Raw genomic sequence first — 19,451 nt, 5'->3', positions numbered from 1 at the left:
GATGCGTATCTTCTCCAGACTCCTGACGCAACTTTTAGACGTGCTTTTAGCACCCGGTCTGTCACTGCTGCGAACTGGAGAGAGCCCAATACTTTTTCCTGTTGGCATCTTGAAATACTTTTGTGATGGATTAGTCTCTTGACAGATCCCTCTATCTCTCTCCTCTTCTTGGATGGAATGGAGAGGTGGTGTGACTTTTAAGTCCCATTGGATTCCTAGCCACTGGAACTTCTGAGCTGGAGGAAGGAAAGACTTCTTGCGATAGATGTTGAAGCCCAGGTGTTCCAGGAACTGGATCACCTTGTTGGCTGCCTGCAGACAAGTAGTCGTCGTGGATACTGCCCATACCAGTCAATCGTCTAGATATGCTAGTACTTGAACTCCTTCGGAGTGTAGCTGTTGGACGATTGTGTGTGCTGGCTTCGTGAATATTCTTGAGGCTGTATTCAGTCCGAAGGGCATTGCTCTGAAGACGCACTTCTTCTGTAGCATGAATCCTAGGTAGGAAGAGAAAGGGCGGCTCTATAGAAGATGCCAGTGAGCATCTGTTGGGTCTATTGAGACTGTGTTTGCTCCTTTTGGCAGAAGGGTCCTTATGTGTTGCCAGGTAAGCATTCGGAACTTGTTGTTTTCGATGAACCCTTTGAGTGGAGACAAGTCTAGAATGATTCAGAGTTTGTCTGAGTCTTTCTTGGGAACACAAAACAGCCTTCCCTGGAATTTGATGGACTTCGCTTTCCTTATTACTTTCTTGTTAGGGAGTTCTGAGGTATATTCTTCTAACGAGGGGTTGGAGTGTTAGAAGAATTCTGGAAAACGGGGTGAAGTTCTGTTCCATTTCCACCCAAGTCTATTCGTTAATATGCTGTGGGCCCAGGGATCGAAGGTCCAGCGATCCCGAAAGTGATACAGTCTGTCTCCTACCTGGAACTCTTCTTTGGAATGGGGGGTCCTGTGGATTTGTTTCCGTGACAACGTCCTATTCCGCCCCGGGAGGAGTTACCTCCGGGCGAACTTCTCTTAGGGCCATTTCCTTTCTGACTAAGGCGAAAGGAAGTTGACTGCCTCTCAAAGTTGGGGTTAAACACTGGCGACTGGGCTACCAGTTGTTGAGGGACCATATGAAAAGTGGTCTGAGGCATCATGGTCATAGTCATGGCAGAAAGTTGTGCAGATCTGCGTGGTCTCCTTGCTTTTTTATTCTTGGGCTGGGGACCTCCATCCGAGGAAGATTTCTTCTTTGAGCTCATGCCCCACTTTTGGAGAAGGTTCCAGTTCTCCGGGGTTGTTCTGGCTATGATCTCTTGGACCAGTTCCTGTGGGAAAAGGTCTTTACCCCAGATATTCGAGGTAATCAGTTTCCTTGGTTTGTGTCTTTTAGTCACTGAGGCCAAAACAAACTCTCTGCAGGCTCTCCTTGCTCTGAGGAAAGCATATAAGTCTTTCACAAGGGTATCCATGTGGGACTTAGCCAGGAAATTAACATTTCTTGGGCATTCTGTAGACCTGCACTCATTTCCAGGCAGTTCTGATGAGAAAGGGAGGCCGCAAGTCTCTCCTTCGTCTCCTGTTCCCTCCTCAGAAGATGGTCTGGCAACTTCGGAAGGTTCTCATTGAACTGCTGGCCTTCTATCTCTGGATCCAACTTAGAGACAGAGAAGGTTATGTGGACATCCTTCGACTTCTCCTCGCAGGTAGGCAGTGCTAGAGAGAATGGTTTGCATTCCTCTAGGGTTGGGTAGGGTGTGCCCTCGTCGACTGCCTTGATGGCAAAGTCTAGTGCTTTCTCCGAAAAGGGGAAAGAGATGGAGGAAGGTGCAAGAAAGGTGGGATGTCTCTTGCTCAGTGCTGAGACTTAGGAGTTGGTGTTGGTGTACCCGGCTCCTTTCAAGGTTTTCAGGAGTATGGTATGCGCCTTGTCATGCTCGAAGACAATGACCTCTTTGAGTACCGTTTCCTCGCAGGTTGCATGTTCATATGCAGTCTCACGTAACATTCTGGGTAAGCTGAAAAGTTAGGCCAGAACTCAAGATCTTCAATCAGTTTGGTCCCCAACTTCTCTTAGATGAATAGTTTCCCATTCATCATGGGCATATGCTCTGCATATCTCCAGGTATTGATTTCGGAGCGGTGAGAGAGATTCAAGACTTTAAGGGGTTTCTTAGTGGAGCCCTTGCAATAGTATCTGTTGCTGCCTGAGTGATTCTCTCATCGTCTCTTGTACCTTTTAGAACAACTCCATCATCCGTTGAATCGAAGTGAGGATCTCTTCGTTCATGTCGGCATGTGCCGCTGGTTATGGAGTTGGGATTGAAGAGGTTGACGGCATAGGTTGGTATGTTGTCACGGCGAACTGAGGGTCTTCGGTTGCCGTTGAAATGGATCCTTCTTCCTCCGCTTGTTGATGTTCAACGTCTTCTTCGGGGCCTCCTTGTAGTAGGTCCTTCTCAGTGTCAATAGACACTTCTGACGTCCTTTCTTGTTGGATGTCCATGCCTTCCAGTGCCATGTTTATGTCCTCGTCGATCTTCAGTTGTATGAGGGAAGACTGGACCTGTTCCTGGGGCACCACCGCATTTGGTAGAGCCTTGGGGAACAGTAGGTACCTTAGGGAGTCGTCGGGTAAGTACGGTCCGTGAAAGTTATTTTGGAATCTACTTACCCATTTGCGAAGGGTCTCCCTCGCTGTATCTCTAGTCTCTATGTTGACTGATGGAGCTTCTCCGAAGCCGTTGGCCAGCAGGGTCGAACAGGTGGGGCAACCCTTCGGGTCCCAATAATCAAGGACTCCCGATACGATGCAGCAGGGATCGGGAATCCTGCACTTCGTGTGGCCACAAAAGTCTTTGCCTTTGTGGTTGCAGGCTAAACCTGCACACTTCTCCATCGGCTCTTCCTGTAAAGGAAAAGGGGCTCAATGAGTATATAATTTTTTTATATCAGTGATATAAAAGCATACAATTTTTATCAACAATAGTAATTACTATTGTTTATGGTAGCTTAGGATGGTAAGCTTGAAATGAAGTAGAAAATCACATATCTGTGTTTCCCCTCCCAGGCCATTGTTGAGACCTCCGTCAGTAATTAATATTTAGTTTCCCTGATAGGGAGAATAAAATGTAGGAGTAAACTCTAGGGACTAGAGTTAGAGTTAGTAAGTGCTATACTAACATTATCTACCTGTAGTATATATTAACACTGATCGGTGATTTTTTAAGGTCCTGATGATTGAAATAAACCATCTGGGTGTTGAGGGAGTACTCAGCCTCAACACAATATCGTGGTCCCAACAATAGACTGTGACAGGAAACACAGAGTATGTTAGAAAATATGTGTACTACTGTATAGTTGTATACTGTAGTTAGCCGGTGGCACTGCCGGGGTCAGGTTAGTACCAGGCGGCACTAATTGTTAGAAAAAGAGAAAGCATTGAGGAAGGAGAGATTCCTATTACTGTATTATGGTTAATATAACAATTGGAAGTGTAGGAGGACTATCAGGCCGCCTACTGTCTCCTTGCTAGAATGAGAGTTCCAATGGAAGGGATAATAATCTGCCTGATTCTGGCTTCCACCCATCCACAAAAGGTGGGCAACAATTGTGTATGGCAGTCCAAAGGAGGGCTGAGGACTTCTCAAAGTATGTTAGGTTTCCCACCGGCAGCCGTCAGGGCCGGCTCAATCTTCCCCCCAATGATATTCACTTCCTGTGAAGGAAGGAAGTAAGGGGGAAGGCGGCTGAACTGCTACCGGCAGGGTACCAGCCGGGAATGCAGTCAACCTAGCAAGCCAGGATGACTGTCAGAATACCGGCGAAAGAAAATTGTGACGGCTATGACGTCACTAAAGGACAGAAGGGGGAAGGGTAAGGGTCTTGTAGTTCACTGAAATGAGAGGTGGCGGCAGGTATGCCGCCTACCTTCAACAGTGAACTGAAGAAGCATGGCTTCCTGTGCTGATGACATCGTTGGCAGCAGAGGAATCATGGCAAGACAAGGGCACCTTGAGTTCGTCACTATCTAAATCAAAGCCAGAGCTCGACGGCAATGAAGAAGACAGTGGTTGCCGCCTGTAGCGGCGGCGGCGGCACTCAGGGAGGGAGGAAGGGTTTAGCCTTTTTTTTCTGAGAGAGACTGTATATCATACCTTATCCATAGATTCTAGAGAATGTAAGTTCTCATCCGAATCAATAAGGAGTGATAGGGTGAGGCTAAACGTGGGGAATTACTTTACTAACGTATAAATGAGCGAGAGTAGTCTCGCTCTGGTAGGATCCCCGGCCAAGGTTTGGTACCACCGGGGCTCCAGCCAAGGTTTGGTACCACCGGGGCTCCAGCCAAGGTTTGGTACCGCCGGGGCTCCCGCTGCATACGATCAGTAAAATCACATAATAGGAAGAGGAATAAAATTCATGTATGCAAGATCACCACTTGTATAATTTGCCTAAATAGCTAACATTATAGCTTAATACCGGGAAATGTCGCCCCACTGACTAACTAAAATGCAATATCAACGGCTGCCTCGTAAAATGGCTGCCTCTGGTCTGGGCAAGGCTCACCTAAACACACTTAAATTATTGAAATTTAACTGTGAAAAGGGAGACTAAAATTATACACAGGAAAGAATTAGTACTTAACTTTCCAAAGGATGAAAATGCTGGAGATTGCATGATGAATATTCCAAAAATTTGTAACACAACACTGGGTTAATGGGAGCACAACTCGCTTAGAGAGTTACAAGAAAACTAATTTCATCATAGTAGTAATGGGGAAGGAGGTCCACCGGGTACCTAGATCAGCATCCCCTTCTTTCGCCACTCTTCCGCCTTTTCATCAAAGAGTTAAATATATTAGGGGTGAAGATTGCTATGTGGCGTATCTAAAAATACGTCCCCTGATATTATGAGATATCCTTAATTGGATATGCGCGTCAAGAGTTAGAATCCTGGAGACCTTCAGTTTTTTTCTCGGAGTATCACTGTAGCAAATATCCCTTAGAAGGCTACCTAAAGGAACCCTTGCATCAGGACGACATGACCTGAGCCGTAATATATATACCGGGTATATATAAATATATATATATATATATATATATATATATATATATTTTATTTATTTTTATTTTATTTAAATGGCGTCGATATTTCCACATTCGTTATTACTGTTTGCTTAGATGGATGGGAGAAGGGATCACGGTTGGTAGGTATTTGCATTCAAAGCTATATATGAGAGTATTGGATGATCTCAGCCATCCTGAAGATGGTTTGGACCTTTTTGGCGGAACTACTCTCAAGGGTTGGGTCATCAGAATCCGGGGGGATCCAATCCTTGAGGTGGGACTCTTGGCCTCTGGCCAGAAGCCCTTCATTACAGATATGGGGAGGATGATTCCATATTTTCTTGGTCTCAGTCCTAACAGGCGAGTTTAGCTTACACCTGTGTCTCAATATCTGTTTTGATGCTATCCTTCGGGTAGGGTATGGAGTGGACCATCTGGGAAGTATGCTCTCATTGTACCGATAGTGGAGAATGCAAATTTCCTTTCCAATGTATGATACTTTTTTTAAAATTCTCAAGCTGGTACCCTCTTAATGAGAGAATGCCTTGACGAAGTCATTGAGCTTCAGCACGGCATTTCATTCCCGTGCTGAATCTTGGTGACGGGCAAGAGGGCTCTCGAACTTCGGGAAATTGCTCCCCCAGTTCGAATCTAAATTTCTCTCTTTCATCTTTTTCTTCTGCTTAATATTACTTCGACCTTCTCCTAATTTCATCAACTTTCTTTCATCTTGCTGTCCTATCTCTATGATTATTATCTTTCTTACTTATATATATATATATATATGTAGATGTATGCATATATATATATATTTATTTATTCTATTTGCTCATTTATTTATTTATTTATTTTTTTTTTTCTATTTTATTTAAATGGCGTGGATATTTCCACATTCGTTATTACTGCCTGCTTAGATGAATGGGAGAAGGGATCACGGTTGGGAGGTATTCGCATTCAAAGCTATATATGAGAGTATTGGATGATCTCAGCCATCCCAAAGATGGTTTGGACCTTTTTGGCGGAACTACTCTCAAGGGTTGGGTCATCGGAATCCAGGGGGATCCAATCCTTGAGGTGGGACTCTTGGCTTTTGGCCGGAAGCCCATCATTACAGATATGGGGAGGATGATTCCATATTACTTTGGTCTCAGTCCTAACAGGCGGGTTTAGCTTACACCTGTGCCTCTATATCTGTTTTGATGCTATCCTTCGGGTAGGGTATGGAGTGGACCATCTGGGAAGTATACTCTCATTGTGCCGATAGTGGAGAATACAAATTTCCTTTCCAACGTATGATACTTTCTTATAATTCTCAAGCAGGTACCCCAACCAAACAACAACAAAAAACCTGAAAATCCCACCCTTAAATATGGACCCTTCAAACGCTGACTCCCCATCCCCTGGATTTGCTGACTCCCCCCCCGGCACTGTTGACGACTTCTGCTAATTCAATTAAGGAAAATTCTGTTGATGACTTAGGAACAAAAAAGGACCCCTTTACTAATGTTTCAAAACCAATTAAGTCGGGTAACAAAGGGAAACTAAGAATTCTTCATGTTACCCAAATTCCAATAAATACTGATTATGATATGATATATAAAGCATTTAGATGCTATGGAATGATAAAAGAAATTAGAATGAAACTTGAAAATGAAAAATGGCATTCATGGATAACTTATAATAATCATGAAGAAGCATTCAATGCAATATGTAACATCAATGATATCAAAATTAATAACCTAAATGTCATGGGTGCCCTATGTGATAAGATACCAAACAGCTTGGATGTATATAGACCTGCTGACTGGTTTGAGAAAGATATAGATTTAACTATGCTCCCCCAAAGAAAGCCGAAACCACCAATGTGGCTTGTTGCCGAGCCTAAAGGGAGTAATGGGAATTATTTTAAAATTAGCAAACTAATTCAGAAAAAGGTAGGAACCATTGCACCTGGTGATATATCTCGCTTTGGGAAAAATAGCTTCCTAATCCATGCTAAATCATTCACGCAATCAGTAATACTGTCTAACTTTACGACAAACAGTGATGAGGATATGTTAGATGTCAAACCCCACCTAAACTTTAGTTATGGAAGGGGAGTAGTCTTCAATAAAGATCTTTACGAATTTACAGAAGAGGAAATACTAGCCATGTGCCCATTAACAGTGTGGAAAGTCCATAAGATTCCTGGGACGTCAATGATTATCCTTACTTTCCAGGATGCTGATGTGCCTTTCCACATCGATATTGAAAATGAAAGAATAAAAGTTCGACCTTTTAAACAAAAGCCCTTACAATGCTTCAAATGTTTCAAATTTGGACATCCCTCTAAAGTTTGTAAAAATGAAAAAATGTGTAGCATCTGTGCCAGTCCCTATCATGGAGAGTGTACACTTGAGCCCAGCTGTTTGAATTGCAATTCAAACCATAAATCCACTGACAGGAGCTGCGAGATTTATAAGTTTGAAGAAGCAGCCCTCAACAAATCCAGTGTAGAACACATAAGTGTAGGACACGCCAAAAGACTACTGAAAAAACCAAACAGCTATGCAAATGCACTGAAATCAAGAGAAAATATACCACAGGAGACATCGAACCCACATAGTGCTGCCAGTAATTCCCAAAAAGGAAATACATCATTTAATGATAGTAGAGTTTTACGTGACAAGGTAAGCATATTGCCTTCCAAGGCTTTACCACTGTGTATTAAAACTGCAACACTGCCCACTTCTATACAAACTTCATCCCCCATTACCAACAATAGTGCTAACCTCTCTCAGGCCATGTCCTTGCCTGATTTGATGGAAGTTCCACCCGAAACAAAGTTACCAGGTGCACCTGTGGTAGGGAAGGTGCAAAAACCTGGTAAATCCTCACCACTGATAAATAGGAAAAGAGAGAGACCTCCTTCTCTCTCTCCACCCTCCATTAGAAACGTCAAGGTTATGACATCAAATAAATTTGATGTTTTGTCTGTTGATGTTTCTAATGGACCAGAAGATAAACTGAATAAATCAGAAATTCAAGTTGAGGTCCACCATCCACCTCAACAAATAGATCAAAAGGATGCAAAGAAAAACACAAACATAAAACCCATTATAACAAGACCACCTCTGAAGAAACCTACAGGTAATAATGTTAGATTAAAAACTACTAATGGGAAGACCTCATCCAAGATGTCTTCCAGAAATAATCCATAGTTTTCTCCTCCATTTTGCAATGGAACTGTCAGGGTTTGAGGGCCAAATATGAAGAACTTAAGCTCCTAATTCATGAGCATTCCCCCATAATTGTATGTCTACAGGAAAGTATGCTTGATTCTAACACTCCTAGTCCTCGAGAGTATGTTAGCTATAGAACACCATATAATCAACAATCAGGGAGCCATGGCGGAAGTCTTGTATACATTCGTCGAGATGTTCCCCAAATACCTATGTCTATACGTACAACCCTGCAGGCAGTTGTTGTACAAATTGATATAGGGAGAAAATATACAATTTGCTCTCTGTACTTACCTCCAAATGATATTATTTTATATGATGACTTAGCAGAGGTCATTCAACAACTCCCTCAACCATTTCTCTTACTGGGAGATATGAATGGTAGACATCCTTTATGGGGTGATATCCTAGCAAACACAAGGGGCAATATTATCTCATCAATTGTGGAGAATGAGGATGTGGGACTCCTTAATACAGGAGAGCCCACACACTTCCATGTTCAGACAGGTACCTTGTCATGCATTGACCTTTCAATTGCAAGCTCTAACTGTCTTCTTGATTTTGATTGGAGGACATTAGATGATTGGCATACTAGTGATCATGCACCAATCATTATAAACACCAACAATGGTCCACCTTTACAGAGATCGCCACGATGGAATCTTGACAAGGCGGACTGGGAAAAGTTTCGTGAGCTAAGCGAAATTGAGGGGGATGCTGAACAGGTTGAAAATATCGATGATGCCATAGACTTACTGAATGGAACTCTCCATACAGCAGGAGTCAATTCAATTCCCAAAACAACAGGGTTATTCAAACGACGACCAGTCCCGTGGGGGTCTTCAGAACTAACTGCCCTCCACAGAGCCACAAGAAGATCTCTAACACGATTGCGTAGACTCCGAACCGATGAGAATTTAATTATGTACAAGAAATGTAGAGCACAGTTCCGTCGTGCCATGAAAGAAGCAAGGCGCCAGTCATGGATGTCTTTTGTTTCCTCCATTAACAGTAGAACACCACCATCTTCTGTGTGGAGGAAAGTAAAAAAGATAGCTGGCAAATTCACCCCCAACCCACCACCAGTGTTGAAGGTGAATGGTCAGTATGTAACTGAAGCAAATGATGTTAGCAATGCCCTGGCTAGTCATTTTTCAAATGTATCCAGCAAGTGTGTAGGAGCCCCTGGTCACCAGTATAGGAGCGTTGAAGAAAAGAAAATTTTAGATTTTGGAACAAGAAGAGAAAAGAGTTATAATTCTCCTTTCACTGAAAGAGAATTTGATTCCGCACTTGCTCATTGCAACGATACAGCCCCTGGACCCGATGGAATTCCATATGCAATGATTAAACATGTACATTTTAATACAAAGCTATTTATTTTAAGCATTATTAATAGAATATGGCATGATCATAGTTACCCAAGTGTTTGGGAACTAGCCATTATTTTAGCCTTTTTAAAACCCGGTAAAGACAAGTTTTTAGCAGCAACCTATCGTCCTATTGCATTGACATCTTGTTTATGTAAAATCATGGAGAAGATGGTCAATGCAAGGCTGATATGGTACCTTGAAAAGAAAGGTATTTTATCACCGATTCAATGTGGATTCCGAAAAATGCACTCAACGACTGATGTGTTGATACGACTTGAGTCTTCTATTTGTGAAGCCTTTGCTTCCAAACAGCACCATGTTACAGTATTTTTTGACCTTGAAAAGGCATATGATACCACATGGAGATATGGTATACTTAAAACCATTCATGAAATCGGATTGAGAGGAGAGCTGCCACTATTTATTCAGGCATTTCTTTCACATAGAGTTTTTCAAGTGAGAGTTGGGGAAGCTTTATCAGAGAGTAAGTGCCAGGAAGAAGGAGTTCCTCAGGGAAGTGTGCTGAGTGTAACCCTTTTTGCACTAGCAATTAATGGGATATCCTCAGCCATTCCCCAGGATGTTCTCCCAACATTATTTGTGGATGATCTCTCAATATCATTTGCTGGAGCCAGAATGGCAACGGTTGAGAGAAAACTACAGCTCTCAATTGACAAAATTATCCAGTGGGCCGATATGAATGGATTTAAGTTCTCAACAAGTAAAACTACTATTGTACATTTCTGTCGTATACGGGGAGCACATCCAGACCCGGATATATACATTAAAGGTCAACGGATACCATGTGTATCGGAAACCAAATTTTTAGGTTTGATATTTGACTGTAGACTTACATGGGTTTCTCACCTAAAAGCACTAAAAGCAAAATGTGTTGAAGCTCTGAATATTTTAAAAGTATTGTCCCATACATCATGGGGGGCAGACCGCAATACTATTTTAAAATTATACAAGGCCTTGATTTTTTCCAAAATTAGTTATGGTTGTGAGGTATACTCTTCAGCCACCCCAAGCCGGTTGAAAATATTAGATTCAATACATCATGCAGGTATTAGATTGTCCACGGGAGCATTCAGAACATCACCTATCCCAAGTCTCCTTGTTGATGCTGGAGAGTTACCACTAGACCTTTACCGGATGTCTTCTATCCTTCGGTATTGGTTTAGATTGCAAAGACTCCCTAATTCTTTAGCCTTCCAGACTGCAAGCCTTGTAAGGCACCCAACATACTTTGAAATGCACCCAAAATCTCCTCAACCCTATGGCTTTCGGGTGAAACAGTTATTAAACAGTCTGGATATAATTAGATGTAAGGTACTTCCATTCAAGATATCATCAACGCCTCCATGGAAGTTACCAGAGATATCTTTTTGTAAATATTTTATAGGAGATAAGAAGAATATGTCAGACCTAGAAGCCAGGTCTCTTTTTAATGAACATGTTAAAAAACATAGAGGATCAACTTTTATCTATACTGATGGCTCCAAATCTGATGCTGGCGTTGGATTTGGGGTACATAGTAATAGTTTTAATTGTAGAGGTGCACTTCCTCTGACCGCTTCCATATTTACTGCCGAACTGTATGGCATATTAACCGCTGTTGAGAAAATAGCATTGGAGAAGGAGGGTAATTTTACAATTTTTAGTGATGCAAGGAGTGTCCTTCAAGCTATGGAAGTTTTTAATTCTAATAACCCTCTAGTTTTAAAGATTTTAGAATGGCTTTTTATTATTGGACGGAGAGGTATAACAGTTCAATTTTGTTGGGTTCCAGCACATGTAGGTGTGTGTGGGAATGAGAAGGCAGATTCACTGGCTAAGAATGCTGCATCCGAGTTGCTGCCAAGAAGGTATCCCATTGCCTGTAATGATTTCTTACCTGACATCAAGAAATTGGTTTGCAATAAATGGCAACAGCAATGGGATACCCTAGATGCGAATAAAATGCGAGAGGTAACAAATGTCATATATCCTTGGAGGTATAATATGATGCCCCGAAAATGGGAGACGTCTCTTTGTCGTCTCCGTATTGGTCACACTCGGTTGACACATGAGTTTCTGCTGAAGGGCCAACAGCGACCGTATTGTGACGACTGTTTAGTACCTTTAACAGTGAGGCATTTGTTGACTGAATGCCCCAATTATAACAACTTAAGGAATAGATATTTGTTTGAGGCTCGAGGTGAGGGTGGCAGGTTCATCCTTGCCAAGATTCTTGGAAATGATGTGTCCTACCATGCAAGTGGCATTTTTAGATTTATTTCAGAAGCAGGTCTTCTGAAAATTATTTAACTTTTATGACATTCAACTTTTATGATTTTAATTGAATACTCTTTTATTTTTTATTTTATTTTATTTTTTATTTTTGTATACATAAGTTAATTGTTACCGGCGTCAATGACCTCAGATGTCAGGATGCCTGAAAACTTTAAATCAATCAATTTCAAGCTGGTAAACCAACAAAACAGCCATTAAAAAACAAAGAGGAAAATCCCACACTTATCTATGGACCCTTCAAACACTGACTCCCCATCCCCTAGATATGCTGATTCCCCTCAGGCACTGTTGACGACGACCGATAATTTGAGTATGGAAAGTTCTGTTGATGACCTCAGAACAGGAAAGGACCATTCTACTGATATTCCAAAATTGAGTATTTTGGGTAACACAAAGAAACTTCAAATCCTTCATGTTACCCAAATTCCAATAGAGACAAACTATGATGATTATATAAAGCATTTGAGTGCTATGGATGTATAAGAGAAATAAGGATGAAACTTGATGATGATAAATGGGATTCATGGATATCTTACAGTAGTTATGACAAAGCATTTAGTGCAATAAAAACTCTCTGCGATAAGATACCAAGGGCTTTGGATATATATAGGCCCACCAATTGGTTGGCAAAAGACGTGGATTTAGTTATGCCTTCCCAGAGAAAGACAAAACCACTAATGTGGGTTATAGCTGAATCAAAGGGAATTATTTTAAAATATGCAAATTAATTCAGAAAAAAAGTAGGAACTATTGTACCAGGCGATATATCTTGTTTTGGAAAAAATAGTTTCCTTATCTATGCCAAATCAAGTACACGGTCTGTAATACTGTCCGACATAAAAACTAATGATGATATCAAGTTAGATGTCAAACCCCACCTAAATTTTAGCTATGGAAGGGGAGTAGTTTTTAAAAGAGATCTGTATGAATTTACAGAGGAGGAGATGCTGGCCATGTGCCCACTAAATGTATGGAAAGTTCACAAAGTCCAAGGTACATCAATTTTAATCTTTACGTTCCAGGATGCTGATATACCTTTCCATATTATTATTGAAAACGAAATGGTTAAAGTAAGACCATTCAAGCAGAAGGCACTGCAATGCTTTAATTGTTTTAAATTTCGGCGCCCGTCTAAAGTTTGTAAAAATTATAAAATATGTGGTATTTGCTCCAAATCTTACCATGGAGAATGTGCACTTGGAGCCAGGTGTTTAAACTGCAACTCAAATCATAAATCTACATACAAGAGCTGCGAGCTGTATAATTTGGAGGAGGCTGCTGTTAACAAATTGAATTTAGACCATATAAGTGTGGGACCTGCCAAAAGACTATTAAATACTGTAAATCAAATACATGTGCTAAGGCATTAAAATCAAACCAACCTAGTACTGCCAATAGCTTTAGAAAAAGAAATAAATCATCTGATAAAATGTCAAATGACGAGATAAGCATATTACCTCCTGAGGCTTTACCACGGTGTATTAACACTAGGGCATTGCCCATATCTGTACAGCCTTTCTCCCCCATTACAAAAACTAGTACAAACCTCTCTCACGCCATGTCCTTGCCTGATTTCATGGAGGTTCCCCTTAAAACCAACTTACCTGATGCACCTGTAGTGGGAGAGGTGCAAAAACCTAGAATCCCACCATTTATTAATCGTAAAAGAGAGAGACCTTCATCTCTCTCGCTCCCCTCCATCTCTCTCGCTCCCCTCCATCTCTCTCACTCCCCTCCATTAGAAACATTAAAGTTATGACATCAAATAAATTTGATGGATTGTCTGTAGATATTTCTAATGAACCAGAAGATATACTGAATAAATAAAAAAATCAAGTTGAGGTCCACCATCCACCTCAACAAATAGATCAAAAGGACACAAAGAAAAACACAAACGTAAAACCCAACATATCAAGACCATCTTTGAAGAAACCTACAGGTAATATATGTTAGATTAAAAACTGTTAATGGGAAGCCCTCATTCAAGATGTCTTCCAGAAATAATCCATAGTTTTTTCCTCCATTTTGTAATGGAATTGTCTGAGTTTAAGGGCCAAATATGAAGAACTTAAGCTCCTAATTCATGAACAGTCCCCCATAATTGTATGTCTAACAGGAAAGTGAGCTTGATGCTAACTGGATGTGAAGTATACTCCTCAGCCATCCCTAGCTGATTAATGATATTAGATTCAATACATCATGCTGGTATTAGATTGTCCACAGGAGCGTTGAGAACCTCGCCTATCCCAAGTCTCCTTGTTGATGCTGGAGAGTTACTAGACCTTTACTGAATTTCTTCTATTATTTGGTATTGGTTTAGATTGCAAAGACTCCCTAATTCTTTAGCCTTTTAGACTGCAAGCCTTGTAAGGCACTCAACATACTTGAGTTGCACCCAGAATCTCCTCAACCTTATGGCTTTCGGGTGAAACAATTATTAAAGGCTTGATATAATTAGAATTAAAGTGCTTCCATTCAAGGTATCAACACCTCCAGAGAAATTACAAGGTATCTTTTTGTAAATACTTTATTGGAGTTAAGAAGAATATGACTTGACTTAGAGTCCAGGTCTCTTTTTTGTGGAACATGTTGCAGAACATAGGGGACTGACTTTTATATATACTGATGGCTCCAAATCTGATGCTGGCATTGGATTTGGAGTACATAGTAATGGTTTTAATTGTAGAGGTGCACTTCCTCTAACAGCTTCTATATTTACTGCCGAACTGTATGGCATACTAACCGCTATTGAGAAAATAGCGTTGGAGAAGAACGGTAATTTTACCATTTTTAGTGATGCAAGGAGTGTCCAAGCTTTAGAAGTTTTTAATTCTAGTATCCCTCTAGTTTTGAAGATTTTAGAATGGCTTTTTATTATTGGATGGAGAGGTATAATGGTTCGATTTTGTTGGTTTCCAGCACATGTAGGTGTGTCTGGGAATGAGAAGGCAGATTTACTGGCAAAGAATGCTGCATCTGATTTGTTTTTTAATAAATGGCAACAGCACTGGGATACTCTAGATGGCAATAAAATGAGAGAAGTAACGAATGTTATATCTCCTTGGAGGTATAACATGATGCCCCGAAAATGGGAGACGTCTCTTTGTCGTCTCCTTATTGGTTACACTCATTTGACACACAAGTTTCTGCTGAAGGGCCAACACCAACTGTATTGCAACGACTGTTTAGCACCTTTAACAGTGAGGCATTTGTTGACCGAGTGCCCCAATTATAATAACTTAAGAAATAGATATCTATTTGAGGCTGGAGGTGAGGATGGCAGGGTCATCCTTGTCAAGATTCTTAGACATGATGTGTCGTACAATGCTACCTTCATTTTTAAATTTATATCAGAAGCAGGTCTTTTTAATGCTATTTAGGTTTTATATCATATTTAGTTTTCTGGTTTTAATTGAATATTCTTTTAATCTTTATTTATAATAAACGATACCGGCGTCAATGACCTTTGATGTCAGGATGCTAGAGAACTTCAAATCATTCATTCATTCATTCTAGTATGGGACAGAAAGCCCTGCCTTGTACAAGCCAGCTGCTCCTTTTACAAATAATTCACGTTGATATCTTGCAGTTCCTATAGTAATTGTATCTTGAGAGGGAAGAGCAGACCTACATTCATGTAGACTTCTTCCCACCTAAGGAATACTCTCCATATAAAGGACTCAGAAATTTGTATCCACGTAAGAATGAACTACAAATTTGATATGATTTATAAATTTCATAGCTATACAAACCTGAGTCATTTACCAATGATCCTTCCTCAGCCTACCCACAAGTCTTAACCGGAAGTGTTTCATGAGTAAGCGCTTGATACAAGTGGGATGCGTCTTGCAGCAGTTGCCTAGCAAGGCAACATGACTTAATGTGCAGATTTCTCGCTTGATACAAGTGGGATGCGTCTTGCAGCAGTTGCCTAGCAAGGCAACATGACTTAATGTGCAGATTTCTCGCTTGATACAAGTGGGATGTGTCTTGCAGCAGTTGCCTAGCAAGGCAACATGTGCAGATTTCTTTTTGATTCTCATGCCGTAGAAAATGAAACCCGAAGTAATCCCATATAAATGACTCGCATGTGTATAGCTAAGAAAAATACAAATTATATGAAATTTGTCGTATTTATTATGTAAAAATATAGTCAACATAGGCTTAAAGTTATAGATTCATGCAGGGTATTTTTTTTTTTGTAACTACAAAACAAGAAAAGAATTTTGATAATTTTTTTTATATTGCTATACTCACCTCATTTTTATAATGCTTCTCCAGAATCTCATTTTGTTGACATTTACCCGTAAAATTTATCAAATATTTCTTCCATTTTTTTTTTCTTATAAAATACTGTATACTTGTCGCCAGTAAAGTAATGGAACAATCTAGGGGGTAGTATTGGTAAGTAGCACATTACCAGTTTCCGAATCATTAGTTATTCCATCACTCCAGGTATATCAAGATGTATTCCCTTTCAAGATTGTGCTAAATTTTGATTGTGTTCTAGGTAGTCTTTCCAGACTACTGAACATTGTTTTAAATAACTGATGTGAGGAATGTGTCACATGTTGCTCTCAGGAAATATATTTCAAGTACAAAATGCATATAGAATGGGATAGTATACACGGTAGTGGTATGGCATCTGTCTATTGAATTTTATTTTAGATACTACTGTAGAAGAGACTCTTAAACTATGGTAAGCAGCTCTTCTAGGAGAAGGACACTCCAAAATCAATCCATTGTTCTCAAGTCTTTGGTAGTGCCATAGCCTTTGTACCAAGGTTTTCCACTGTCTATTATTAGAGTTATCTTGTTTCAGGGTACACTCAGGCACACTATTCTTTTCATTTATATACTTTCCTCACTGGGTTATTTTCCCTCTTGGAGCCCTTGAGCTTATAGCATCCTGCTTTTCCAACTAGGGTTGAAGTTTAGCTAGTAGTAATAATCCTGTCCTGCTACATTTATATATTTTTCTTTTCTAATGCACTACAGTATTGTATGTTCTTATTTTTGGTTGCTTAATATAGTTTTACAGTTTTTAGTTTTTAGTACAGTAATGATTTAAGCATTCCTGAATTTTGATAATGTAATTTTCGTATGAATTTATTTTAAAATTTCAGTGTGAAGAAAATCTTGGGATGGTAATGGTCTTTACGCTGGTGTCTTACGCATTAGAATGGCTCACAAATCATATGGAGAGTATAGCACGGTCTGCTAAGGAAGAGCTAGAACGGAAAAAAGTAGAGCAAGAAGAAGCAGACAGGGTAAGTCTCTCTCTCTCTCTCTCTCTCTCTCTCTCTCTCTCTCTCTCTCTCTCTCTCTCTCTCTCTCTCTCATTGTTATTTTTAAGTAACTCTGTGTTGTGTTATCCTACTGTATCCTACATTCACAGATTTTGTGTTTGTTACTGACAGGTTCCATAATGCTTTGTAATACTGCAATACAGGCAGTCAGCCATCAAAAGTTTCTCACTAGATATGTAGCCCAAGCAGCATGCATAGTTTTCAAAACACAAATCATGTAAGGACTTTTGATAAATGGTATTAAGTGGTGTTGGTAAATGAGATGCACCTTATCATACTGATGTCTCAATGAATGCTTGTTTATTCCTTCATGAATACAAACGATTGTCCTTTACTTATAGGAGATAGAAAACAGTGAAGCTGGGATACGGCAGTTAAAGATTAAGATGAGGAGTGACAATAGGGCGGTAATTACCTGCTGGTAGCAAGGAAGCAACTGCTCCTCTGCTGGCTCTCTGACGACTTACTTAAAACTCAGCCATCAGTGAGAACGCACCTCTTACTGGCTGGAGCTCTGGCGTTGGCAGATTTTCTTAATGCTTCCTAATATTTTCTTTTGCTTAATCTGGTGTGTTTCTGAGTGATTGTTACTTCAAGGATACCTCCTCTTATGCAGAAATGTCTGGGAGTATTGCCTAAGACCTCTTGTACTTTTATGAGTCCCTTGGAAGTAGATCCTCATCTGTTGTGTCCTCAGTGCGGAGGGAGTACATGCTCCTAAGTTTCTCCGTGTGACTGTTGTAGGACATGGCCATCCTCCCAGTGGATGAGGTACGTCTGGCTTAGGAAGTAGGAACCTAAGAGGGAATCTTTGGCGTTGGGGCCATCCTTTAAGTCGAAGTCCATGTCGGATTCTTCCATCCCCAGTAATCCTCTTTCTGACTTCTCCTTTGGCTTTTCTGGTGCCATTTGAGTGAGAGTGGTGGTCTGCTAACCTTTGGGCAAACCCTAGAGGAGAGAGGTCTACCATATCCTTTTTCTTTTCAGAGCAATCCCAGCAGAATCCTCCCTCTTTGGAGGAAGATCCTAGGTTAATTTGTCACCAAGAACGTCCAGTCTCTGCACTTCCCCGGACAACGAGCTTCTCTATAAATATATGTATATATATATATATATATATATATATATATATATATATATATATATATATATATATATATATATATATATATATATATATATATATATATATATATATATATATATGGATAAATATCAACACAACATCGTGTTCAAATAGAAATAAATTTCTACCTCATACTTGGGATCGAACGCTAGCCCCTTCTAATGAAAGGCCAGGTCGAAATCAACCATGCCACGAGAGGCTATAAAGGAAATCGGAACCTGACGCTAGCCAGCTGTCCGAGGATTTACCTAGCGAGACATCAGTCTCTTACCAGCGAGTTTTACCCGATTTCCCGGCCCACCACGTGACACAATTGGTAGTAGTTCATTCAAATTACCCCTAATGAGTCAATATGGATAAATATCAACACAACATCCTGTTCAAATAGAAATAAATTTCTACCTCATACTTGGGATCGAACGCTAGCCCCTTCTAATGAAAGGCCAGGTCAAAACCAACCATGCCACGAGAGGCCATAAAGGAAATCGGAACCTGACGCTAGCCAGCTGTCCGAGGATTTACCTAGCGAGACATCAGTCTCTTACCAGCGAGTTTTACCCGATTTCCCGGCCCACCACGTGACACAATTGGTAGTAATTCATTCAAATTACCCCTAATGAGTCAATATGCATAAATATCAACACAACATCGTGTTCAAATAGAAATAAATTTCTACCTCATACTTGGGATCGAACGCTAGCCCCTTCTAATGAAAGGCCAGGTCGAAACCAACCATGCCACGAGAGGCCATTAAGTATGAGGTAGAAATTTATTTCTATTTGAACACGATGTTGTGTTGATATTTATCCATATTGACTCATTAGGGGTAATTTGAATGAATTACTACCAATTGTGTCACGTGGTGGGCCGGGAAATCGGGTAAAACTCGCTGGTAAGAGACTGATGTCTCGCTAGGTAAATCCTCGGACAGCTGGCTAGCGTCAGGTTCCGATTTCCTTTATGGCCTCTCGTGGCATGGTTGGTTTCGACCTGGCCTTTCATTAGAAGGGGCTAGCGTTCGATCCCAAGTATGAGGTAGAAATTTATTTCTATTTGAACACGATGTTGTG

The 19,451-nt window shown here is 40.5% G+C and overlaps 1 protein-coding gene across 1 annotated transcript in view; it reads left to right on the top strand.

Moving 5' to 3' along the window:
• Positions 1–19,451, top strand: part of LOC137645747 (RWD domain-containing protein 1) — a 384,609-nt gene that overhangs the window by 251,552 nt on the left and 113,606 nt on the right. The window contains exon 3 of the mRNA XM_068378647.1: positions 17,073–17,216. Coding sequence (XP_068234748.1) covers positions 17,073–17,216 — 144 coding nt within the window. The remainder of the gene's footprint in view (positions 1–17,072; positions 17,217–19,451) is intronic.

The sequence above is a fragment of the Palaemon carinicauda genome, chromosome 8, assembly GCF_036898095.1.
Source record: "Palaemon carinicauda isolate YSFRI2023 chromosome 8, ASM3689809v2, whole genome shotgun sequence".
NCBI lineage: Eukaryota > Metazoa > Arthropoda > Malacostraca > Decapoda > Palaemonidae > Palaemon > Palaemon carinicauda.
This window is presented reverse-complemented; position numbering and strand designations above follow the sequence as displayed.